This window comes from Rhipicephalus microplus, chromosome X (assembly GCF_043290135.1).
Source record: "Rhipicephalus microplus isolate Deutch F79 chromosome X, USDA_Rmic, whole genome shotgun sequence".
NCBI classification, from domain to species: domain Eukaryota; kingdom Metazoa; phylum Arthropoda; class Arachnida; order Ixodida; family Ixodidae; genus Rhipicephalus; species Rhipicephalus microplus.
Genome location: NC_134710.1, coordinates 494,002,646 through 494,030,350, shown reverse-complemented (window position 1 = coordinate 494,030,350; position 27,705 = coordinate 494,002,646). Strand labels below are relative to the sequence as shown.

Genomic DNA, 27,705 nt, shown 5'->3' with positions numbered 1-27,705 from the left:
CAAGAGGAAAGCTGGCACGAGGAACAGCGCAGCGAACTGCTACGGTATGTCGCCGTAGCAGATGATGCACCGAGAGTAGCACAAGATCAGACTGCAGTGCCACTAGTTCTCTAAACTGCCGTTTGGCCCATCTTCCTCCGCTGGTGGAGATACGAAGCTTTGAAACTGCGTTTATTCTAGTAAGTTGCGTCTAAGTGGTTGCCTCGAACTCGATGTCATGCAGTGCTCGCTTGCACTTACATTGCGAGTTGCAGCTCGCCGAAATAACTGAACATCTTTTGCATTGTACCCGCAGTTCGCTTTGATGAGTTTTCTTCTTCTTTTTTTTTTTTTTGAAGCCAGGTTAGATTAAGAGAAGAAGCTTACCAGGTCCTTGATTTTTAGGACACCGCACCTCAACAGCAATGAAAGAGAAGGGCCTATGCACCTTCGCTTGCAGACGCTTTTCCTTGCACTGCCCAGTTATGGCAAGCTCGGCAATGAGGGCACCGGTGGCGGCATTTTTCGCAGCGCCACCTGGGCAGAGTATGACTTTTGTACATTTTATTATCACTTTCGTGCTGAAAATACCCGACTGAAATTGTGATAAACCCCATTACAAAACACTTCTTTCGTGTTAAAACTCGACGGATCTCATGCACTGTGGGAATCAGTTTCATGCGAAGCAGTCAGTGCGTATACTGCCCTTCAGAGAAGCGTTACGGGGTACATGGGCATGTTTTTGTAAATGCAGCAGTAGTGAGCAAGTCGTGCACTTACTAGGCACACCAACTACACTGGCGTTTAAAGGGCCGCAATTTATGACCTCATGCAACTCAAGTTACACAAATTTTATTGAGACAAAGTGCATGCTACAGTGCGATGATCAGAATATAATTCATTAGCACATTTCTTCGTTGCTAAGCAACACTTGATTATAGGTGGCAGTGTCGTATGAGTTCATATATGATGTTTATGAGGCTATTATGAAAGTGGAGCCGACACTGAAGCCACAATATACGTTAACCCACCTGTACAGTAGAAGTACACATGCAATGTATATCATCTTGTTATACATTTACATAGCTTGCACTGTAACCGCAGCTGATGCTGCACGGACTTCATGTTTGCACAGTGCCTTTCCAAAAGCAGATTCAGGACCTCGCGTGGCCTGTGGTAGAATGCATGACTGCCCCATGAAATGCCTGGGTTCAATTCCTTCTGGGAGTAGTGCCCTGGGAGCAGTACCACGATCATCAAGGGTCGCTCTTTCCGGGATGCGCTCGCCGGAACCGGTGGTATGACCTCAGAGGCCACCCAGCGACCTATATCGAAAAGGCCCATCGTCCCCATGAACACGGCGATGTCAGCGCCCTCTTCCACGACGCAGCCGGCTTCTGCCATCAGCACCACGTGCTTGACAGCAACACAGACATTGCACGCTTCTTCGCAACTGCTGGTTTCTGCCGCCGTCTCTAAGAGTGCAATGATGACACTGCCCACTCCCTCGACGCTGCCGGCCTCGCAAAAGACCCTAAGATAGGCACATTATTTGCGGCAATTCGTACGGTGCTCCCGATGCTCCCGGTAGACTCTCTGGAAAGGCGATTTTGTGTGCGGCCCTGCTCGTTATGACACATTAGGATTGTACTTCTGAAATGACACAACCATCAGAGTCACCTGGGCTTACTCTGTAAGTTTGGAGGACCCCACTCTTCTTTTTGCCCATGTTGATTCATGCGCATCACTGTGCCTTGGCTTTTCCGGTCGGCTAGATATTTTGTTGGTTCGAGTTCGTGCTGGGGGAGGCAAAGTGATTGAGTCCTTTTTTTTTTATTCTCTTTCTTTTTTTTTTCCTATCCCTTTTATTCCCATTACCCTATACCTGTGTCGACCTATTGAGGTGTCATTTAAAGGATAGGCAGTTACGAGCGGCACTTTTCCGTTTTTGTTCCTTTTTACAACCACTCAAAGATTCCTATCGGGATCCTGAATTTTTTTATTTGTATTTGTTGGGTCAACAATGCTGATGCCTATGTTTTTTTTAAGGCCCTTGCATTTAAAGTAGCCATGTCTGCTGTTGACGCTCCTAGATATATACAAACATTAAGGCTTTACACGCATACCATAGCCCGTGCAATACGGGTATGTGACACATATGACTGAATAAAAGAGTTTTCATGACTTTCATGTTATCTATGTCGCGACCAGACAGTCATGTTCGTCATACACTCATGCCTTCTTATGCCGATTTTAGTCTATACCAAGGTAAGGAGGCAACCCCAAACACCCAGACGTAAGTGGCCAGATAGGCAGATAAGTAGATAGAAATGCTCGAAGTATGATAGGTACCCTAAAGATTGTTTTGCATTGAAAAACCCTGTTATTATTAAGCGAGTTTTAATTATTAACAAAATTTCGTTCTATGATGCGAATATGTACTACTGGGCAGGCCACAATCGACATAATTGTGTTCATGCGTGACCCTGTGCGGTAATACAAGCGATGTGGTATTACAAGCATAACACATATATATATATATATGTGTGTTGTTGTCTCACTGTGTGCTGCCTAAACCTGACTGTCCATTTTTTAAAATGCTATTAAACACTATTTAATAAATCGTGTGTATAAAAGTTTACAACAAAGTGTGAGTGTCAATGAAGTTCTCTGTCCCTTGGCACACACACACGCACATGTCGCAGCCAACAAGTGAGGTAGATTTGCCACCCCTCCTCCCATTAAAAAAAGTTGGTATGCCACTGCTTATTTGTTTTGTTACTGTGGTAGTTCAGGCCCCATCCACATTCTCAGGTATTATGAGAGTGCATTGTGATCCATTACAGTGTAAATGTAGCACGAAAAAGACTTGTAATGTACACTTTCTTGTCCGTGTCTTTTTCACGCTACACTTATGCTGTTATGAATCAGTACCAACTCTCTCGCCCCTTCGTTTTGCATTCCGATTGACATCAAAGTTTAGAGCAAGCTTTTGTCTTCAGTTGACCACATGCATAAGCAGGGCAGGAAATAAAGCAAGAATTCTTCATTTCATAATTAAAAAAGAAGAAGACATCGAAAGATGATGCATGAATGCAGAACAGACCAAACTTACCTGAAGGTATTTCTTGTAGATAGCGTTACCAAGCCCAGAAACTCGAAGGAAAGCAACCATCTTATTGAGCACGGCTTCTGTGCTTCCCTCGTGTAGCAGACCAAGGACTCTGGTCGCGTTATCCTCGCACTCTAAGGCTTCCACCACTCTCGATCGAATATTTGCATGGCCACTCTCTGCGACCAAAGATGTGCACCATCAAATACAGTATAGAGGATAATTACTATATGGTCACAATGTATAGGTTCTCGCTGCTCATACCGTATTCCCACGAGCATTGTTTTTTGGTTTGTTCTATGTGTTTAGTCTGACAGCGTCCGGTTGCTTTATCAAAGTTTAATGCAATCGCGTATTTACACCTTTTTTTTTGTATCTTTTTGATATCTGCTTTGCCCTTTCGTCACTAGAGTCATGTTGTCAGCATAATTCCATGTCCTTGAAAAGAATTTGCAATTTCTATAGACTGTCGTGCCTCCAAGCGTAATTCAAGGGCGTCTTCTCAATGATGATTTATACACTCACGAAGGTACTTAGGAATGCAAAACAGACAAGATACACGAGAAGGGCTCAATAGGATCAGTGCTCGTCCTGTTTTGTGCTCCTCATTAGCATCATGAATCAGTACAAACTGGCTAAGTTTCTGTGCTTCTAAAGTTATTAAATGACACAATGGCAACACTATTCAGTTACTCTCTAGTTAAGCAGTGCTTACTTCATAGTGCTAATGCGTTATCGAGAAACAAACACTAAGGCTTTGCATGCTTCCTGCATCAGTGACCACACAGCGCCCTATGTGGCCTGATACATTTTATTCATTCTTGCGAGTTTTGTGAAACTACGTGACAAATCCCGCTTTCAAAGATAGCCCACAGGGTGCCCATAACAGCTTTACAAGGTTTTTTCTGTAGCCACTTAGGTTAGTAAAATGTTGTCGGCTGGCCTTTTCAGTTGAAACTCATCTCATTTTACTTGCGCATAGCATTCATCAGTGCTTTAGTGCATTATTCCTAGGATTTTGTGCGGGAAATCACGTGCGCTAGCGAGCAATCTAAAATTTATCAGCACTGTGCTGCTTGTTTTTGTACGTTTGTTAATAGGGGCAGCACACTGCAAGCGATATGCTTGTTGATCGGCTTGAGAGGAAAATGTTCTCCGCGCTCAGTTAACGTGGCGCCTGTGGCTTGGAGTGGTACAGGTCATCGGGCGAAGAAAATTCTTCAGATAGCTTTCAGCAGTGATGTTGAAAGAAACCATCTTGATGACAAGGGTTTTTCACTGGGCTGTGAAAGCACCGAAAGCGACTGGGATAATGAATAGCCAGCTACTAACTCACTATCAAGGAGCGAGTTGCACTTTACGTCCCCTCGTGCTTTAATGTTTCTTTCACGCTCGTAAGTCACTTTGATTGTATTTAAAGTAAAATATCTTTCAGCGACATCAAAAAAAAAGTTTTTCTTGTGATTTGCACGTAACGCAACTGTGTATATTATGGAGAGCGGCATGCCAGGAATGCACTCGAGCTCAAACAGTGAAGCAAAAAGGTTAGAGCAATAAAATTTACAACCATGGCCATAATCGACGCCCCTCAGCTGAATTCTCCTGCACTTCAGCAGTACCTTACAAACAGCATTGCTGTTTGACAAATTTGCACAATGTCGAATTCTTCAGCGTTGCGAAAATTATACGTGTGCATTATTTTCGATATCAGTGTTTTGATCGTGCTGATTGAACTTGAACAACATCTGAGTGCAGTGAATTGCACACGAGTGTAGTGTCTGAGCATTCTTGTGACACAAGCCCTACTTAATGGGATGTTACATGCTTGTGTTCCCTTGATGAACCAACTCCCTCTCTCTGATGGTGCAAGTAATGAGGACGGCATAATGTGTTTGCAAACTATCATCACGTTAAACATTCAGTGCCGAGTACCATGCGATGATGCTACTTGCTAGTGGCATATACTGCGGCAAATCCGTAAGGCAGGCTCGGTACATACTACCTCCGAATTTCGTTTAGTTCATACGTCAATTTTAGATCGTGTCATTTTCTGTGGCACACATAGGCTTTCGCTAAGCATCATTCATGCACGGTAACAGAGCTGAATAATAACCTTTCACACGGTTGCAGATAATTACTAGAAAAACTTCCATGTTTTGGGAAAGTATTTTAGTCTCGTGTACATTTTAGTGCAGCTCATAACTTCACCGGTGAAAGTTGCAAGGGCCATACGTTTGCACCTAGTATGTGTTCTTATGCTAATAAACAGGTTGGCCTTTCTCTGGGCGTCATCATAATTGTACAGTGCATCACCTATACACTGAGGCATAAAAGACCGTAGAAAAAAATGCTGTGGCCTTCTTTTTCAGATCGACACTCATCTACACATGCTGCTATTGTTAAACCTTGTTAAACGAAAGGACCCTGCGTCATTCTTAGCTACTTGACATCTGGCGGAAGTGCAGGGTATAGAAACCCTTAACTTTTGGCAACTCGCTAGGCAAATCCATGTTGTGCCAGTCACAAACAGCGAGCAATGACTATGAACGGATTAGGCTGTTTAACTGCTGGGACGATTAGTAGAGACTGAGGCACATGCTCTTCTACTTAGATTTAGCTGGGACATGGTTTGAAAACCATGAGATGAAGCCCTGGTAATTTCTAATTACCTCCACCACGATTATGGAAAAGGAGTGGGTGGAGGTCTTGCTGTAGACGTGTGCACAACACTGTAATGAAGGTGATGTTGTGTTTGTCAACTCTTCAGGCAAGATCACCCAGCAATGGCCGAAGAAAACAAGTTGCGCTTCTTGATGCGCAGCGTCAAAGAGGAACTTCTTGCTGGGCTTGTCTGTAATCCCGCCGAAACCGTTGCCAAATTTGTGGCCAAAGCAAGTACGACTGAGAAGGCACTTGAAATGCGTGCAAAGTCATATAACCACCACTGCCTTGAGACGACCAATGTGAACTTCGTTGATAAGAAATAGACCCGACCAATAAACTACAAGAAAGCATTTAGCAGTAGAAAGGAAGGATCTCCAAAAACTACTTCAAATTACGCCCCCCGCTGTGGTGGTCTAGTTCCTAAGGTACTCGACTGCTCACCCGCAGGTCGCGGGTTCGAACCCCGGCTGCGGCGGCTGCATTTCTGATAGAGGCGGAAATGTTGTAGGCCCGTGTGCTCAGATTTGGGTGCAGGTTAAAGAACCCCAGGTGGTCGAAATTTCCGGAGCCCTCCACTACGGCATCTCTCATAATCATGTGGTGGTTTTGGGACGTTAAACCCCACATATCAATCAATACTTCACATTACGCCACAGCCCCAAGCCAGTTCTCTAAGCAAAGAAAAGAAATGAGCGTTTAAGGGCTCGTTTTTTTTTGTTACACAATATTAAAAAAAATTACGGAAAATGCCGGCAAGAAAAGTATAGGGGATATTATTAGAATTGTAATGTGATTGTGAAGAAAGAAAAGTAGAAGAAAAGATAGCTTGTCGTGGAAGAGACCGAACCTGCGACCTTCGAACCACACGTCTCATGCTCTACCAACTGAGCTACCATGGTGGCTAGCCCCTTTCCACGTTGTACAGTATATATATGCATTTAATCGCGAGACAGTCAGTCAGTGCCACCTGTTGCCATTATGCCCAGTGTGGGGCACTCTTTTTTGCTTATGGACATCACGTAGCACGTGATCTTATTACAAGTTGGCAGCTGACCAATTATCCTTCGTATACCACCTCATGGCACCAAGTGTCTGCCAAAAACAAGGCCTGTGATTTGTGGGAGGTTCAACAAGCACTGAAGACTTCTATGCAGCCGGAACCACCTATGAGCCACAGACTACAGCCTATGCCGCAGCTATCCAGCCACCCTTATCTCCTTTCCAGAAGCTTTCATAATATTGTTCTTGGTCACCTGTCCAACCACCTGTAGCGCAACACCCAATGCCACGGAAGACCGACGTGTGCAAACCCTCTAGCTACCATGGACTGCTGCATTAGAAGCCGGGCATATCTACTGACACTGTCTCTACAAACAATTGCGTCCCTCTAGGAAACTCTGAAAGAAAGCGACGTGATGACCTTCACTGGCTTTCAGCGTGAATGACACAATGCCTTGAACCTACTGCACTTCTTCGACGTGAGTTCAGCTGTACTGCAAAATAAAACAAAACAGGCTAAAGGTTTTGCTGCGCCGTTATAGCGAGTGCTGCTCATTGAATTCACAACTACATTAGATACCCCCTGCAAAGCACCAGATAATCACTGAAGATGATGACCGTCATTTATGACAGTCACCTTACCACGTGTCTGCACACAATCGCAGCGATTCAGGCACAGGTTGAAGACATGCTCATCGACAACACCATACAACCGTGGAAAGGTCCCTGGGCTGCCCCAGTTGTGCTTGCTAGTAAACAATAAAGGTGTCACAATAAAGTCGTACATCTACTATACCGACGACTGAACATGATCAGAAACAAGGGCATATACCCACTTCCACAAATTGACGACGCCCTCGACCATTTTTACCATGAAAAGTACTTATCTTTGATAGACTAGACAACCAAGTAGTGACAAAATAAAGAGGGTGAAAAAGACGGTGAGAAGAATGCAACTATGACCCTGGACAGCTTGTATGAGCTGAAAATAATGCCATATGGATTGTGCATGGTGCCACCAACATTTCAAATAGTCATGCTTGCCGTACTAGCTGGCTTAAAATGGCACACCTGCCTCGTATACCTCGACAGCGTCATCATATGCTTTCCCAATAAACACTTCACGAGTCTGTTCTCGAAGCCGTATGTACGCCAGAATTAATGCTGAAACCACAAAAGTGCCACTTTGCGTACAAGCAAGCGAAGTTTTCGGGTCATATCGTCACCGCCAAGGGAGCCCTGCTTGACCCCACAAAAAATACACCAATGGCCAAGGCTAAATCACAAAAGAGGCATGCGAAGATTCTTTAGACTGTGTGCAGCGATGAGCACTGTTAGGGTAAACACTAGAGCGCACGGCTGGCAGCACTGTCAGCACTGCATAACATCCATCGGCAGAAACAATGCATGTACACTGCAATACACTCTCTTCACCTCATGCACCACGTCACGTGTATGCTTGTTTGTTGTCTGCTAGTCACGTTCCAATCTATTAAGCTCATGCATCCTGCATTTCAAGGCCCATCTAAACTAAAATTAGATGTGCGTATAAAAAAATTAGTAAGAAACAATTTAAATTTGAACTATTTAATAAAGAATACTGCAAAGAAAGATATAACTTAAAATGCAGGAAGCATCAGCTCAGCAGATAAGAATGCCGCTAGCAGACGACGAACAAACGTATTCATGACGTCGTGGTGCACGCAATGGAAAGAGTGCATCGCAGAGCATCTGCTGTGCACGTGCGATGCTTCCACTGATGATTGTTGTGTAGTGCTGATAGTGCCGTCGGCCACGCTCTCTCGTTTTCACCCTAGGGCACTGCACGGACCGTTTTTTCCAGCCCAGCCTGAAACGCCATGCTACGACCTTCCCGAGCCCGGCACAGGGTTTTTTCAATATGGCCCGTACCCCGCTTGGGCCTGTAAAATTTGGCCCTGGCCCGGTCCGCTTCAGCCAATTATACCTAGATCATAAACGAGGCGCTGTTCAATTTTCAGTTATTCTGGAGATACCTACCGCACACAAGGTATTTTATAGAGTTATTTGAGAACTTCTTTCAGAATCAAGACATTTGTGGTCCTTTGCATACTTTCGGCCTATTACGCCAATAAGACTTTTGCGAAATAACTGCAGGGCATTATAAATCATATTTGTAGCAATAGCTGGCTGTTTCATGTACGCAGTGTTAGCAACGCAGTCTTATTTTTTCACTTGAAAGAACAACTACAAAATATAATACCCCAATAATATTGAAACAATGGCAGACATTTGTAGATTCAGTATACATAAATTGCATATGAGCTGGGGATTTTCAGCAAAAGTATCAAGTCTCCTGCATACTTGTGATGCACAATGCAATAAAAAAAATAAGAAAACATGCTCTAGCTGCTTCCGGAAAGAACACACCACGCTGCAAGGCGTAACGTAAATTAAAACTGTCTTGTCGACTCCTCGGCAGGCAACTGTACCAAACGTACCCTACGTTTTCACGCTAAAATCAGGAAGATTTTTTAACCCATCCTTCTTCCCAGAGTCACCACCCCCAAAGTGCCATAGATCTGGGTTATTCCACCATAGGTCAACACGGGTCCAAAAATTGATATTTTAGATTTGATCATTTATGTACCTCTCACTAGGTATCCTGAAAGTCAACTTCGCTTTTTTAATATTGATGTAATTTACAAGAAAAAGCAGCAGATGCTCATACTTATCCAACATGAAGGGACCAAGTTTGTCACCTGTCATTCTTGAAAGTTTCAGATGCAATAAAAACGCAAAAGTTATTTTACAAAGGCAATATTCTTTCTTTAAACTTATGCCTAATGACAAATAAATTCATACACCATAAAATTTGTAGAGCAAAAGAAAATAGTTTTTAAAAATGTCTAGATATGTGACAACTTATAAATAGTTATGTATTCCACCTTTTTTTTTCTTCTAAGGTCATGCAAGCTGCATTTAAAAACTGGATGAGTTGCGGGGATATATTGTGTTCAATCAGTACGTAAAGCATTGTTGCCATAGGGCCAATATATATTTTTATATAGTGCCTCAAACGTCTCATGTCGGTGAAAGTGAACCTTACTAAAATTTGAATATTAAAAAAAATCTGCCATTTTTCTTGAAATTTTGTAAAAAGAGGACTGAAGGCCATCAAAAAGTTTTAAGGGAAAGCCATGTTGCATTATTTTGCTGATCTTCTTCATTACAGCACTGACAAAATTCGACGTACAAATCAGAGCTTTTCCAGAATGCGCTGAGGTGCTGAAAAATCTAGAAATTTGAACATAGGGGGAGGGGGGGAAAGCAGCAATCAGCTTGAAATGCAAATAAACATGACTGTATTTGTTTGTTTTAGTGGATCGGAGTAATTATTTTGAGCTAGATATTCCAGAGTACCTGAACTTTTGCTTCTACGTCGAGCACTGGGACTTCTAATATGTGAATGCCTTTCTATTACACACGTGGATGTAGCTGCTGTGACGGCTATGTGTTTTTCATGTTTTGGTCAAGTGAATTAAACGTAGAATGAGTTCACAAACGATGCATAATGAATTTCGATCATTCGGGGCTTCAGACTGAACAACACACTTCAGGGCTAGTTGTCATCCATTGTCTGCTCAACAGATTAATTGCTCTACGCCGCATCTCGAACAGAATGCTTTAGATATATGAGTCGGCACAAAGATAATGCCATTTGTGATTTTCTTGACAAATACTTTATCGGGGTTTGAAAAATTCACTTGAACAAACTACACTTCAGTTATTGAATGCGCACTACGGATATCTGCACACTCTGTTTTACGTCTCCTCTCATTAAAAATGAGAGACATAACAACAGACGACGAATAAATTAATTTCGTGTGGCTTATTTCATGCATTGTTTTTTGTAAGAAAATGATAGCAGCACTACTAGTGGTTTGAGCCTCACGGAGCATGGTGACAACTCCGAAAGGCCGCTCTTCGAGCTTTTGCAGTGACTATGCTGCAAGTTCTGACCAGCCATCAGCCTCATTGTCCTTTAGAAGCTTTTGACGAAACCTGCTCGCCATGCACATGACAATGACCACCAGATGAAGAGGAAGCCATAAGTCAGGAGTAATGCGTAAACACGCCTGAAGCATTGCCACATATGCATGTGCAAAATACAAACGTTCATCAAGAGCAAAGCCAATTTGTTAAGCGACAGTTTCATGGCCACCATGAAATGCCACCGTAATATGTGTAATCGCCATTTGCAACCATCACATTCAAAATGTTATATGTGTGTGCCCAGTGGTTCAAGAACTTCAAACAAGCCTATGAAATGTGCTTTTCTTATCAAAGCAAATGCGTTTGTTGATACTGTTGCTGAGGAAATTGGAGCGCGGAAAACTCCAAGCACTTGTACCAAACTCGTCAGCTTACATACAGACAGATACCCAAACTGGCACGAAAAAGACGGGATATGCTAAGCGCCAAATGTGCTCAAAAGGACACGGCTGAACCCAATGAATGTCCAGGCTGCTATGGTCTACTACTCCAAAGATGAGTATGGCTGCTCTCGGCAGAGTCTGAACCAAGAAGACGTAGTATCTGCCTTGATTGACAAAAAAAAAGGAGCATATTTCCAAAAGTTTATAACCCGTTCGGTGCGAGAGGCTTACTATCTTTTTAACTTAGCTAATCTGAACTCGTCTATTTGGCTCTCAAAGTTTCATTCTCAGAGGCCAAAGTTGGTTCTTGCACTAGAGCAAGAAGTGTGTCTTTGTATATATTGTGCTAATGCCACGCTGTGTGTTTCTGCCCTACAAGACAACACCGATGGTACCTACATGGCCGACTTCTTGAAATAACTGTCTTTGCAGCTTGCCTAGAACTGATTGCTTTTTAAGCAATTTTGACTATTCTGCTAAGGAGGATGTTTTTACAGCTACAAGTTTGGGAATCCCTGAAGAAATTGAGGTAGCATATGCAGTATGGGAAAATGGAGATATACTAGTAAAAAAAGTAGCACAAGCAAGTGCTTTTCTGCAAGCGCTAAGTCAAGTCAATTGTCAAGTGGATTGCCCATGTTTACATAAGACACATTCAAGAGTGAGCAATATGCCAGGCCAAAGAGAACCAAGGAAAGGAATCTTGCACTTTTCATTGTAATTTTGCCCAAAAATTGCACAGCCATTTGACCGAACGAGGTACAGTCGTATCACTGACACAAAAGACAGGTGTATGTATTTACGTGTGTCCTCGCTAATAAGCATCCGATGCAATGTTTTGCCGTCATCAGTGATGACACATGCCATGAGGCTGCACATGCCTGTTTTGCACTGCAAATAATCCACACTACGTGAAGCAACAACTTGAGCCTGACATGCATGTTACTTATGTTTCCAACGGCACCAGCAGTGACTTGAAAAAAAACTCACAGCTTTGCTGGAAAGGCAAAGCAATGAACGCGATAGCAATGAATTAAAAGGTCACGTGCAAAATTGAAAGCAGAGTGAAACATGCCCCGCATTCCTCACACACAAAATGTACTCACAGGTATGAGTGCACGCTAATAGGCGTCTCATTTGTTACTTTGCTGTGTCTGAAAAGCACGCGCTTTTCGCAAATGGAGACTGCAATGATTGCAGTGACCTTTGTGCACCAGGTAACTACTGCAGGATCATTCCAGGTAAAGCCCGAGGCCAGCCAAAGGGTACGACCTTCCCCTCCTTGTCACCGCGAGATAAAGGCTGTGAGTGTCCCTCCTCGCTCCCTCACGAGCCCTTATCTCGCCGAGCGAAGTACACTTAGGAGATTAGAGCGGGCGCCACTGCGCCATGTGGTGACGGGCACTCTTTGCACGATCTTGCAAGTAATGCTGAAAACACAATTCCCTCTGAGATACTCGTTAGCAGCAGTAAGTGGCAGATATAGCTTGCTGTTTGAATGGTGAAGAATGTGCTCCAGGGTGGCTCTGTGGTTAACTCCTCGCTTTCACGATGGAGAGGTCCCACGTTCGATTCCGCACGCCGGAGTGTTTCTTTCTGTTTTTTTCTTTCTTGCATTTTTATATATATATAGATACGTATACATATACGGTGCATGACATCAACGGGGACGCCGGCGGCAAAATCCAGCCGAAAGTGTCCATTTAATTGATATCGCAATGAAAACAAATATCAGTTGTACATCAGGTGCGTCAGAAATATCACATATCAACAAAGTGAATTTTTTCGGCCACAGGCCACGGCAAGAACTCTTGTGATGATGTTGGCGGCCTAGTAAAGCATTTGGCCACGCTCTACAACCTGTGAGCGGCAAGCTCAGCTGTGATTAAGTCGGCATCTGAAATGGTGGTGCAGATGAGCATGAACGTCAAGAATTTCAAGCTGCTGTGTGCAAATGCAGACGAGCTAGAAACATTTCGTCAGTTTAAAAATAGGCACTGGAAATTGTTTCCACGTACTTGTTCAAGGCATACATTCTTGGCATGTTTGGGTAAGCACATCTGCAGGCTCTAATTGTGGTTGTGTTTTGTTAGTGCCACCTACTGCTAAAGGTGATCTGCAAAAGCTGGAGCCCTTTTGAGCGCACCTCTTGTTTCACAAATTGATCAACAAAAGAGCAGAGTGCAGATACTTCAAGCGCATAATATTGCAAGACCCAAAGCTTGCATTGGAATATTTTCATGCATAAGTTTATCGGCAAATATGGAGAGATATTCTGCAACTAACTTGCTGTGTAAAAGATTCCCTTCATTAGAGCAGTGTGATCAGCAGCATAACTGCACCTACATAGGTATGTATTTGTCACAGTGGCAAAACAGCTTTTCTTCTCAAAATGCGGTCATGTTTACTTGCGTTTGACTGCCACTTTTCTGTTCCGATTTCTAGACTTCTCAGCACCTCAGCGCTGTTATGCCTGGGAGTATTCAAGCTGATATCGTCTGATACAAGTGGCATCAACATCGATAGACTGGCTAGTGAAACCAGCGTGAAAACCAGTGAGCGAGCCAGGCTGATGCAATCGATGGCATTTCTTGCAGTGCGTCTTACGCAACACCCGGCAAGCCCCCTCACCCATTGGTTCAATTCCAGCCAGCGACCAGCAGCGATTCTCGATTGGAGGCTTTAAACTACTGGCTGATGAAAGGGATCCTCAGGAACTATAAAAAGAACCAAGCGGTGAGAAGAGGAAGAGAGCGACAGAATAAATCTCAGTTCATTGTCCCACCTCATTGCAAGCTTCTTAAGCTCTCAGCGCCAGTGCCAAATATGCAATGCCTTCTTAATTTCTTTCAATGCCAGTGTAAACACGCGCTTCTCAAAGGGATCCGTTGGTCTGCCTTAGTTCAGGCAATGGTTGTGATGCCATGCTGCAATAGGGGCAGGGCTGCTTGTGTCACAAGTGCTTCTGAGCGCTTCCCTTATAGAAGCGATGGAGGTGTTTCCCACTCTAATATCATAAGTCTGTCATATTTATTGCATCAGACTCCTTCTTTGTGGCTCGAAGCAACGCGGCTGCATCCCGGTGCTCTCAAAGTCGGTGCATGCAGTTGTGTTGCAGTGAACACTTCCTCATTCGTTACCTTCATAACACCTCGAACGGCAACACGCTATCTAAAAATATATCTTTCACCGAGCCAGCATGACAGTCAACATTATGAACACGAGAAATGCAAGACACCGCCCCAGCGATCCGTACACAACTGAACAAAAAATTACTTCATATGATTTCCGTTGTGAGACATTACATGATGGGCCCCCTTCCCCATGACCGCAAAGCACTCACGAAGGAGGCTAGGCGATGGGCGAAAGAAGAAGAGCTAGAGGAGAGGGTGGTGAACAGTTGGATCAGGTGTACCTGGCTGCCATGGATACAATAGAGGAGGAGCTGGAATATATAACGCCTCTGTTATTAGACGACTTTCCACAGCCGGTTTATTCATTCGAATCTAGATGGCACAACCGCACAGTGAGGATCTCTCTACTGTGTCGTCTGGCCACAAGAATAAAAGTGAACAGACAGCAGCGCAGAAAAAGTCGAAAGGGCGGCACCTGTGAATGCAGTTTTCTTCGGTCTTGGACTAACCACGTCGTCGTTTTGTGCTGGGTGGCTTGTAACTTTGCAAGCAACGCATTTATTTGCTTTCTGTTTACATCCTGAAACTTTGAGAGCATTGTACTTGTCGATATTTTGCTGTGTGGTCAAGATTCATTCTTAAATATCGTAGATGAGGCTTAGCACTAGGCTTGTGTGAATTTTCAAATGCTTTGAATATTTGAATAAATAGTTAAGTATTCGAATTCACTTTGATTCGAATTTAAATTATCTAATATGCCCGAAGTATTTGCAATGAACGAATAGATGTATAATAGTCCGCATGTCTACTTGTCTAGTCCGCATGTCTACTATGTCTACTTAGGGCAGGTAATAACCGCGTAGCCGAACCACGAGATTGAAGTAACTAGAAGATTAAGAATGGGGTGGAGCACAATTGGCAAGCACTCTCAAATTATGACAGGTAGATTGGCACTATCCCTCAAGAGGAAGGTATATAACAGCTGTATCTTGCCGGTACTTAGCTACAGAGCAGAAACCTGGAGACTTACAAGGAGGGTTCAACTTAAATTGAGGACGACGCAGTGAGCAATGGAAAGAAAAATGGTAGGTGTAACCTTAAGAGACAAGAAGAGAGCAGAGTGGATTAGGGAACAAACTGGGGTTAAGGATATCATAGCTGAAATCAAGAAGAAGAAATGAACATGGGCCGGGCATGTAGCGCGTAGACAGGATAACCGCTGGTCGTTAAGGGTAACTAACTGGATTCCCAGAGAAGGCAAGTGGGTTAGGAGGAGACAGAAGGTTAGGTTGGCAGATGAGATTAAGAAGTTTGCGGGTATAAATTGGCAGCAGCGAGCACAGGACCGGTTTAACTGGCGGAACATGGGAGAGGCCTTGGTCCTGCAGTGGACGTAGTCAGGCTGGTGATGATGATGATGAGTCTGCATGTCACTGCCTGTAAAGGTCCTTTCACTGCAATGTAGACATACTAAACAGTAAAAACATCTACTAAAAAAAATGTGCTTTGCCGTGAAGCCGTCCTTCACATTTAAAGGGGCTCTGCAACATTTACTGAACATGGTCAGAAAACGCTGCCGATCGGTAATTGAGGCCACGAAAACATGGGAGGCAAATATTGTAGCACAGCACGTGGTCTATAAATCACAATAAATTTTTAAGGCTAAAAATTGCTCTCTTTTTTCGGCAAATGACACTATACGCTCAAAAATCACTTGTCACAGCCACATAGAAATATATGGCTCTGGTCACAGGCATTGGCTGATTTGAGCATAATGCACTCGCCGTTGCCGGGGCCAGCGCTTGTCCACAAGTATGTGCGCAATCGCACTGCCCGAACTCGCAGCACTTGCGCGATCGCACTTTTACCGTCCTTTCATAATCGATACGTACAAGACAACTGGGCACTCTTCAAAAACAAGTTGGCTTCATTGGTTAGTGAACATATTCCTATAATCATAATAACAAATGATAATTAATAAATCACTTAACAGATTCAGAAAAAAAAAGAATTGTACGCGGCGGCTAAACGCGCGCAATCCGCTGCATCGTGGCAAAGGTATAGAGACTTCTTAAATAACTACTGCTCCGGGGTACGCGTCGCCCATGATAAGTATTTTTCTCATGATCTACCGTCACTGCTCAAAACTAACGCAAAGAAGTTTTAGAAACAAGTGTGCCCAGAACGTCACGATAACAAAATCACGTTGCAAAATAATGACCACATTCCCATTCCAGATCAAGACTGTCATAACGCTCTCAATACTTTCTTTACATCAGTTTACACCACTGAAGATCATACAAACGTCCCCGATGTAGCCGATTTTGACTATTCCTTTTCGCAGCCCATTGAAATACCTGTAGACGGAATCACATCTATAATAAATAATCTTAAACTGTCCACGTCAGTCGGCGTTGACGAAATTAACACTAAGATACTAAAAAGTACGGCCTCACCCTCGTATAAAATATTAGGTCACATCTTTCAGCAATCACTATCAACAGGACAGCTTCCACATGACTGAAAAATTGCAAAGGTCATCCCCGTGTTTAAAAGCAGCAATAAAAACTCACCTCAAATTTACAGACCCATTTCTCTGACATCCATCTACTGTAATATGCTTGAGCATATAATCACCTCTCATATTCAAAATCACTTGGAACAGAATGACTTTTTCTTCCCAAACCAACATGGATTTAGAAAGGCCCCATCATGCGAAACACAGCTTTTCGAATTCACGACTGACCTACATCATCACTTAGATCTAAACCTGCGAATTGGTTGTCTTTTTCTAGACTTTTCCAAAGCTTTCGATCATGTTGCTCACTGCCGCCTAATCTCTAAACTCTCTTCTTTGTGTATAGATTCTTTAACTCTGTCATAGATATGAAACTTTTTTACTAACCGGTAGCAATTCACTATTGTTAATGATTTTTCATCCCCACTTTCATACGTTTGTTCTGGTGTGCCGCAAGGAAGTGTTCTCGGCCCGCTGCTTTTTCTTATTTATATTAAAGACTTACCAAGTAATTTATCCTCACAAGTCCACATTTTTGCTGACTGTATAATTTACCGAGTAATAACTAGTACTTGTGATCACGTAATAATTCAAAATGACCTTGACCTCATCAGCAATTGGTGTAATTGTTGGCTAATGTCCCTTAATTCAAGTAAATGTAAAGTAATGTCCTTCTCTCGTAAACATTTTAACTCTCAGTTTTCTTACTTTATTAATGGCAATCGCATATCCAGTGTTAACTCTTTTAAATGTATAGGTGTAACCTTCACATCTAACCTTTCCTGGACTACCCACATCACCATCTACAGTGAGGCCTCATGATCATTAGGCTACATGTGCCGCAATCTACGTAAGACGCTCACAAATATATGTGCCTTAGCATACGTAACATTTGTTCGCCTTTAGCTCGAATTCGCTTCTGCAGTTTGGTCTCCTCATTACACTTATTTAACTAACATGCTGGAGTCAATCCAGAATAGAGCCACTAGATTCATCTCACAAAACTACGATCATAGCGCATGCGTAACACAAATTTTAAAAAATTTATCGCTTTCCCTTTTGAGCCGCCGTCGTGATATAAACCTTCTTTTATTATTTCATAAATACATACATAAAACCAGGCCATTATCAATGACATCGCAAACATCTGCATTCACAAAGAGGATAAATAATCATTTTTCATTCTGATGCATTTACGGTAAAGCATACATTTTTAACTCATCTGCACTCCCCCGTGTCATCCGCATGTGAAACAGCCTTCCAGATGAAATAGTAGCTGAACGCAATCGAGAAAAATTTCAGCACCTTGTAATCATCCATTTCCAGGATTAACTGCTTGTTTTATTCATATCAAGATCAGAACTTACGCGTTTATTCACTAGTATCTCGCTTTTTTTTCGCTCTTACTTTAAACTTTTTTTGAAGGTTTGAATACTAACATGCCATTCAGTTCTGTTGTGTATTCTTGAGCGACGTTTTCTTTTGAATAACAGAAAGTCTTTTCACAAATTGTGTTTGCTTTTTTACCTTGTTTTAAGTCCTTATCTCTTTTATAAGGGTATACGCACCACGACAAAGACACAAAAAAAAGAGACGCACACACACACACACCGCTAACTTGCAACTATTGTTTTATTTGCGATCACACATGCTATATATACAGTAACAGTATATTCATAAAACTGGGAACATATCATGTTAAGATACAGCACGCCTCATGAACGCGTCATCATCGATCGTGACAATCTGAACTCGCCAACATCAAAGTGGATTCCAGATACTTTTTTTCTTTAGCTGACAAAGCTATCGAAGCAACACATTGTCGCGATCGATGATGATGTGTGCATGAGGCGTGCTGTATTTTAACATGATATGTTCCAGGTTTTATCAGTCCACCATTACTGTATATATAGCATGTGTGATCGCAAATAAAACAATAGTTGCAAGTTAGCGCTGTGTGTGTATGTGTGCGTCTCTTTTTTTTTTGTGTCCTTGTTGTGAAGCGCTATACCCTTATAAATGATGAACCGAAACCAACTAGCCCGGCAATGTGTCTTAGCAAATGTCATTATCTCACATGTATACTCATCTGCTTTTCATTGCTGTTCTATTTTTATTAAAATTATTAATTTTTTATTGTTATTCCTGTCAGGACTTGTATAATAGCTGACAATTAGTTTATGTTATTGTTTGTATGCAAATTCTACAAATTCGTGTATTTATTCCTTTTATGCTTCCCTTACACAATGCTCTGTTGGGTCTGTAAGATATTTTAAATAAATAAATAAATAAAAGCTGCATATTTGAAGGAAAAAAAAAGAGGTGCTAAAGGTCACGAGGTGCGTGTGGAGTATTTTCTTTTGCTGTGCCATTCCTCCCTGCTTAGCTTCCACATATTTCGTCAAGACGAGGAGAGAGAATGTAATTGCAGCGTGCGACAAACTTTTGGAACTCCGCTCATACTGGACTGATTCTAGAAACTTTGCGACAGTAAATTTGTGAGGCAACAAGCATGTTTACTGGCTCCATGGCTACTTTAAAAAGTGGTGTACGGCGCCCTTTAAAGGAACATGTTACCCTCCAATCAACTCTTCATTTTATTAAGCTTGTTACGACGGCTTGTATGATCGAAGTATAATAAATTTTAAAACATTAAATATCTCACAGGGTATCACATGCATCCTACCAAAACTGCTACTCAAGGTTGTTTCGACTTCCTTTAAACGAAAAAAAATAAAAATAAATGGCATTTGCATAAAGCCCCTATTTTAATTCAAAAGAAATATTGTGCAGGTTAGTCAGGTCATAATCAATATTCCCCTTTTTTTATATGTCATACTATCGTTCGAATTCTACTCGAGGTCAAAATCGCTATTCACTTCGAATTCCATTCGAATGCAAAATTCACTATTCACACAAGCCTACTTAGCACACATAGATAAATAAACAAGACTAATCACAGCAATAAAGACAAAACATACTTGATGCTTTGCCCCAGCGTGAGATGACTCAAGCGATAGCTGCGTTCTCCACTTAATTATTGCTGTGAAGACAGTGGGCGAGTAGCAAGCGTGAGTTTCGAATGAAACAGGCGGTCCTGTCTACATGGGTGCGGCCATGTTGGCTTCTAACCGTTGCTACTGGCACTTAAGGCCACGGCCGCTTCGCTGGCACAAAGCGTTGGCTGGAGCAACTGGCTGGGAGAAGGCCGCTCACAATCATGTGATCAAACATGGTAGCGCTCGTGTGCTGCTGCGGCAAATCATATATACTGTACGTAAATGTTGCGTCAACTCACTGTCCCCTTGTCCGCTTCATTCATCAGCTCTGCGCAGATGCAGCCATGAGCTGAGACATGCGATACCTAACAGCACATTCTGTAAAAGCTTTGATTTGTATGTCGAATATTGTTGGTAGAAACAAAATGCAAGATGTTTTTCTGTAAATCTTTTCAATGGTCTTTGGTTATTTTTTTAGAAAATTTTAAGAAAAATTGAAAATGAATTTTTTTTAATATTCACATTTCAATAAGGTTTACTTTGTCCGGCATGAGAAGTTTGAGGCAATATATAAAAATACATATTTGCCCTAAGGCAACAATATTTTCCACACTGATTTAACATATTATACCCCACAACTCATCATGTTCCAATGTGCTGCTTGCATTGGCCTAGGATAGAAAAATTGTGAATAAATAACCTTTTACAAAATGTCACATATGTAGACATATTTAAAAACTATTTTTCTTTGCTGTACAAACTTGAAAGTGAACGAATTTATTTATAATTCAATTTAAATTTATGAAAAAAAAAAATGTGGCTGATCCTCCTACATAAGAATCGGTATAACACGAAAGTGAAACGTGTTTTATTGTGCGTTGTTTCAGCAACAGCAACAAATTGCAATGTCACGTTAAAAACGAAAAGCAGGAAGAAACTTCCAGTGCACACCTCAAGCAGAAAACACAATACTAGCATACACACGTCGAGCGCGAACTAACAACTGTCAAAGCTTGACACTTGACGCGCGTTGTTTGAACAGAAAGAAAGAAGTTAAAAAGTGTGGAAACTTAGCAAGTTGGTAGGACATCACTGAAAGTATAAACAGTGCAACTTAGGGGTAGTTACAGTGTAACTACGAAAGCGAAAAAACAAGAATAGAAAAGAGCAGTAACTTTCAAAAGTGTTGAAAATCAGTGTATTTGTATCCTTGTTTTTTTCGTTTCCGTAGTTATGCTGTAACTACCTCTAGGTTGTGCTGTTCGCACATTCAGAAAGAAAGACACACAAAATGAGCACACAAGCATACACAGGACAAGCGCAAACAACTGTAAAAATTCTTCTTGCGTCATGTGTCAGCAGCACGATCCTTCAGAAAATCCAACCGCGAGAGCGTGCGAAATGACCTCTGTCATCTTCCGAATTACGAGTTTGATAATCGCGCATGCAGAAGAGACCACGCTCCGTGGAAGCGACGACTTTTAGAGCACGCGCAATGTGAGCCCGTCATGCCATCTTGCCACTAATAACGAAACTGTGCTAAAGTTTCAAAGCTCTGAGGACTGCGAAATGATGTATGGTGTATGCAAACGGCTTGTCATTAGCATACCAGGCAACGTACGCTCTGAGGCGTAGAGGTTAGCACCGCACATTGAGAATAGAGAGGTTGCTGGTTCCATTCCGGGCAACTAATGCTTAGATTGTGGCGTTTCTTCTTGAAAAATTCTTAGTATATATTTTTCAACATCACTGCCATGACAGAAGTACGTCAGCGGAACCGTGGTAAACCCCTGCATAAAACACTTTTGTGTTAAAAACATTTCCTTTGTAACAATTATCTTTGTATTTTTGTGGCATCTCAAACTTTCAAAAATGACAGGTGACAAAATTGGTTCCTCCGCGTTGAATAAGTTCGATATTTTTTTGCTCCTAAATTATATTGTTAATAAAAAAGAAAGGTGACTTTCAAGATACCTTGTGAGAGGTGCATAAAATGTAAAATGCTCACTCAAATCTAAAATATAAATTTTTGGACCCAAGTCGATCTCTCGTGGAATGACCTATCTGTCAAAGCAAACCACACCAGTTAGTGAGCGAGCCACCGTCCTGGCTGTTCCTGTCGTCTTCGTTTGACAGCCTTCGATCTTTGAAAGTGAGATTGAACTAGGGGCTTTCCAAAACAACTATGTTCAAGCGCTGAAGTGAATTAGCTGGCGAATTTTTTTAGCGCTTCCTGTCGAACGGGGCATGTTGGCTGTCCAGAGAGCGATTCCTTGCAGGGACCGCAAACAAGAGAGTTGGTTGCCTAGTCAAGGATGGCCGAAGGCCTCCGATCGAACACGGGAGCCAAGTCTGGCCGTCTATGGCTTGAGGTTGTGGTTGCAGGCTTGCAGCTAGCGGCAGTGACAAAAGAGGAGAATGAGACATGTGTCAGAAAAGAAGAAACGTCGACTATGGTGGGGAAGGAAAGGTGGCAGGTCAAGAAGAAGCCAACTTTCATGAGGGCTAGCACCGGTATGAAAAGTCATTTCACGTGGATCAGGCCCACTTTGCTGCTTTAGTAGGCTTTATTTCAGAAGGCGTCAGCTTTTCAGTCGACAAAATAATGGGAATGGGAAGTTAAAAACAACAACTAAATAGCGTACGCACACCGTTCTACTGATATAAGACCCGGGCCTAAGACAGGCCTGATTCAGGCCCAACCTGAGCTCACGGGTGCAAGCCTGGCCCGAGCCCATGCTGTGCTCTAGTTCACCCAAACAGTGGTCATCGTTGTAAGTACTAGGGGCGCTTTGTCTAAAACTTTGCAAAAATAATCTAACTGCTCACGCGCTTGACAAAACTCAGCGTTCATTTCAGGTGAGAAGAAACGCAGCAAAACACGTTATGTGAACTTCAAGATCACCTACAGCGCCCACCTGTCCCTGCACATTTCAGCGAGCATGCCGAGGCAAGAATGCCCCCAGACGCAAATGATGTAGGCTTGGGTGTTGTCATTGTCTGAGAGCAGAGCGGCTGTGAAAAAGTAATCCCTTACGCCAGCCATGGCTTATCAAAAGAATAAAGGAATTATTTGGCCAGGAAAAAGAGTGTCTTGCCATATTATAGGCTATTTCAAAGTTTTGCCAATATGTATACAGCAGATTGTTCAAGGTGGTAACGGACAACCATACATGTGCTGTGTAGGCTCGCAAGTTTGAAAGATCCTTTTTGTGACTAGGGTAATGGAACCTGCAGGAATACGTCGTCACCATCATCTACCAATATGGCACGAACCATTCAGATGCTGACTTTAGATGACCCACTGCCAAAAAAACTCCGAAGAAGACACCTTGTTTTTGGCATCGTGACAGAAAGTGACCAAGCTGCACAGCAGCGTGCCAACCCTCACTTGATTGACCACCTCAAAGCACACTACGTCGTCATGTCAAAGGTATTTAGGCTCAACTCCACTGCATTGTGCCTGAAAAATTCGGTGCTCGTGAAGAACTGCCAATTTCCCCTCAATGAGGACAATCTAGAGCAGCGCTTTTAGGACCAGACGGACGTTACCAGCAACAGATTTTTATTCCTCTTGGAATTTTATATAACTTCAACATCTGTTGCCTACGTAAACAAGTTTTCATACAACGAGCAATGATTTGCATCGGCCATTTGATAGCTTTATTACTACATGATTCCTTCCTGTCCCGTATTGACAAACGTGTTTCCAGCTGGCTCTGTGATGGCTCCGTCATGAAGGTATACCGTTAAGTGGACGATTTTAAATTTTTTGCAAGTTCAGCCATTCAACAACTTAACACAGTTGCAGGCAATATATCTGTCCTCAAAAAGCTGAAGAGCTCAGATACATATCTTACTGCTGCACGAAGGCACATTACAATTTCTGTATGTCGAAGTTTCATTCCCTCTCGAAGAGCACATTTTTTGGCCGTACAAATGCCACAACAAGAAAAGCCTACTATTTTATCAAAGTTCTCATTCAGAATTTATAAAAGAAAGCATTGTAACTGCGTGCCTAAAAGCATGCAGCTCTTCAAAAACTGTGTGTTCATCAAGCCAGAGCCAGTGCGGAAGCTCAACTGGATAAGGAAAGCTGGATGCTTTTCAAATTTGACATCCACTGTTTGTGAGACCGCCTTAAAGCAGATCACACACCCAAAGATGATGCCCAGAGAAAAAAAAAGCAAGAAAAAATGCCAGTGCAAGTGTTCACATAAATTTATGCTGCAGTAAAATCCTGCAATAGCGAGTACTGCTACGGCAAATAATTTTCGATTCCCCATTAGCCACCCATAAAAAAGAATGCAAAAAATGTCTCATCACAATGAATATTTTTCTTGGTATTTCCACTTCAACAAAGTTTCTGCGAGTTCTAGAACAAAAGGGATCTTGGCAAGTGTAGCCGCAAAATTCAGCTAGCAACTCGACAATTTCTCATTGCCAGAGCCATGTGTCCCCATCCAAGACCCGTGTTATTGGAGACATGCTTTTGGCCACCACATGCACATATCAGTAAGTTTTTTGCTATCGAGATGCTCGGCGACAGGTGGTTCATCCACCATGATGCTCCCAGCAGGTCTGATATGCATGCGCACCACGGCAGCATCATTCTTCAAGAGGTACCGCCATTATAGGCATATCTAGTGAAGGTGCTAGCCCCCCCTCCCCCGATCAGAGACTAGTAGAAGCAATAGAGGTGCATTACGCAAGGTAAAGCGGCAACGCCTGCACCAGCGCAGCTTCACAACTTTTAAAATATAGAGAGATCACCTTTTTCAACAGCATGTTGCAGAATTTTTCTGTTAAGAAAAACTTTGATGCACGCGCACATCATCATGTGGTTTGCGTGTGCTATAAAAAGTTATTTCCACTGGGAAATAAAATTATTTGGAAGCCTGTGCCCGTCCTGTTCATTTTTTCTTGTTAAATTTGTGGCAAAAATTTTCTTCATTATGAACCAGTACAAACTAGCTCAAACAAGGACTCTGCTAGGCCAATGTCACTCACCCAGTAAGTTTCATACACTCTAGCCTCGTTGCTAATTTCACACAAACAAAATCATAGTTCTAGTACAATCAACATCTTTAACAAGTCCAGCGAACTCAGAAAAACTAATGTACTTCTGACCTGCTTTGCAAGGTTAAAGAGACACTAAAGTCAAGTAACACTTTTTGTCAGAGTGAAAGCTCCAGGTATGACAACACCTAAAATGACAATATTATCAACAACAGTGCCCTATTTATCGAGAAATGAGGGTAAATCCACAAGAACAGAAGTGCCGCAGTAGGACTTTTTTAAAATGATCCTGATGACATCAGACAGACCACCTACAATTTATCACTAGTAATCACTTGAACAGCACTAAATAAAGAACCTTCCGTACATCAAGAGATGCAATAAAATGCTGCTTACTCCTTTTTGTTTGATTCATGGAAAAAAAAATGCTGGACGTTGGTATGGGGAATGGTGTGAGTGGTTCGAAAATTCAATTTTCGTGTGGTTACATGGGACAGGTGGTGCCATCTAGTGGGGCGCAGTTGAAACAAAAGCATGTGCCATCTCGAAGCAAATGGCGAGTAATTGATCAATGGCCATTGTTGCTGCTGTGGCTGCCACTGCTTTCGGTCTGCTGCTACTAGCGCAGTAATGCCAGGTAACGTTGTGCACGGCAACAGTGACGTGAGTCGGTCCCGTCGGTCCACTTCTTAAGGCGGATAACTTGAACCGCGCTAACCCAATGAGAACCACTAAAACGTGATTTTATTTCAAAATAGGCCTTTTCTTGGCACAAAAGTAACACTACGAGGTTTCTGGATCGCTATTTCAACAATATACATCGACTTAATAAGTAGTTGCCATTAGTGTCCCTTTAAGGTATAATTTCCGGTAACCTTTGGATTATGTTATGACGTTGAACAATGTGTATGACACAGCATTGCCTGTACGCCTTTGGAATTGCATGGTTGCTATAGCTGCGTTGATAGTGCCCATGCCTACCTTTACATGGTGCCTTAAATGTATGTCTCCTCTATCCATGATCACAGTGATTTCAACATCTAGTAGTTTTGCTTTGACCTAGTCGAACACACACTAATTGTCCCAGACATAGCAGAAACTGTTGAGGAAGAAGAAGTACTCACACACGACTTGTGCATTAGTATTAAACCTGCCGGCTATAGCACGATAGATGGAGAATCTATGACCGCCCAGCCAATTAATTGTTCAAGAATAATTGGGTTGAACATGTGCTAGTGAAAAGCATGTTTCAGATGAAGAGGCTGATTCTGTGCCACAGTGGCAATACAAAAGAACTTCGAACCCTTAAGCTAACATCTGGAAACTTGGGATGATCTTGAGCAAGCATGCTTTCTCTATCTGGTTGGCATTCGTAAAAATTTATTAGGAACGGAAATAACTCAGATGCAGCTCACAAGTTACTTTCTTTTTTGTGGCAAAAATTTTGTTCTGGCGACATTCATTGTCACAAATATCAAGTGTCTTCACAGGGAGATTCACCCTAGATATTAGCAGGAAGCACTGCCCCCCCCCCTTTTTTTTCACCAGATGTGAGCAAATCTAATCTATTTTTCTTTTCATTTTTGCACACATGTTCTTTTGCAGGAGGGCGAACAATGCCATACAACAGCTACATTCACGTACAGCATTACAAGCACTGCTGTGGTGCTAAGACCAGATGAGATACCATGCAAACTAGCAGAATGACACATTACACTTTACCGGCACTACCTTTGCTTCTGAAATGGGTTGTGACATGAAAATTTTTCTTGTCTGCTCTTGTCGAATGAAAGGCCAAGCCTCAAGAGTCTAGAAAACGTACTGCTATGTGTGAGTGCACCCAGAAAAAGTAATAAAAGTATAATTTTAAAGTTTCATTTGCTACTGTAGCCCAAGGTCACAAAACTGTATGAGCTTTTCGTAGGGTGCACATGCGAGACATTGTGATGCTTTCGCAACCATTCTGCATTGTGCTTCGTGTGTGATGCGTACGCGACAATTTTGATTGTTTGGGTGACACAAAACGGCCATTTTGGAAGTTTTGGTACCTGACATCACAACTAGCTAGGCTACTGCATGAATTCCCCAGAATCAGTACAGTACCCTGATGTTAAACTAGTGCCGATGACAGTAGGTACATAATAGAAACATCAACTTTAACATGAAAATGAAATATATTATCAGCATTAGCTGAGTTTCCCACTTGTTCAGTCTTTGTATATTTTTATGGTAGAGCAAACTCACCTTCTTAAAATGGTGTCAGCACCCCTTTATGCACCTGTGTAAATAGGTGCTTCTGCTGTACGCATGCAGCGTCTCTTGGAAATTGGCTGCACACTCTTAAAATTTCTTCCCCAACGTGTAGGCGAAGATGATAGAGATGTCCAGAAAGGTACCTTTCTACTTTTCCAGACGTCTCTGCCATCTTTCCTTTTTTTTCTTTTTATATGTGCCGCGCTAACACAAGCTAAGTTCATGGATAACCAACTCGCCCGAGCTACAACACTATTGAACCTAATTCCTGTATAGATGATCTTACACGTGCACTCAGGCACCCTCTAGTGCACATGGAATTAGTTGAAGAAGCCAAATCCATTGTTCAGCAGACTGGAATAAACTGCATTTCAATTTCTATGACACTATCTAACAAAAGTTGTCATAAAAAATTGAACCATCTCTCCTAAGAGAACCCTTATGGGACGGGAAGCAGCATTAAGCGCTGAACCATTCGTTTGAAGAGATGGCTGGTGTAGGTCTTGTAGGTGACATGTTTCAACGCATACGTTAGGCGTGCGTCAGGTTTATTACTCGTGAACCGACGAGTCTGCGGTGTAGCGAGCCGTGGCCGCAGCAGGTGTTGCGG

General features: G+C 42.4%; 1 protein-coding gene across 25 annotated transcripts in view; it reads right to left on the bottom strand.

Annotated features, from left to right (window-relative positions):
- Positions 1-27,705, bottom strand: part of Rel (nuclear factor NF-kappa-B family member relish) — a 411,660-nt gene that overhangs the window by 42,984 nt on the left and 340,971 nt on the right. For 11 of the 25 annotated variants that reach the window (XM_075880933.1, XM_075880937.1, XM_075880948.1 and 8 more), the window contains one exon: positions 3,095-3,270. The exons of 7 other annotated variants lie outside the window; for them this stretch is intronic. In XM_075880933.1, coding sequence (XP_075737048.1) covers positions 3,095-3,270 — 176 coding nt within the window. Of the gene's footprint in view, positions 1-3,094; positions 3,271-20,669; positions 22,217-27,705 lie in introns of those variants that run through there. 7 more of the 25 variants (XM_075880939.1, XM_075880944.1, XM_075880951.1 and 4 more) reach the window with 3 other exon arrangements.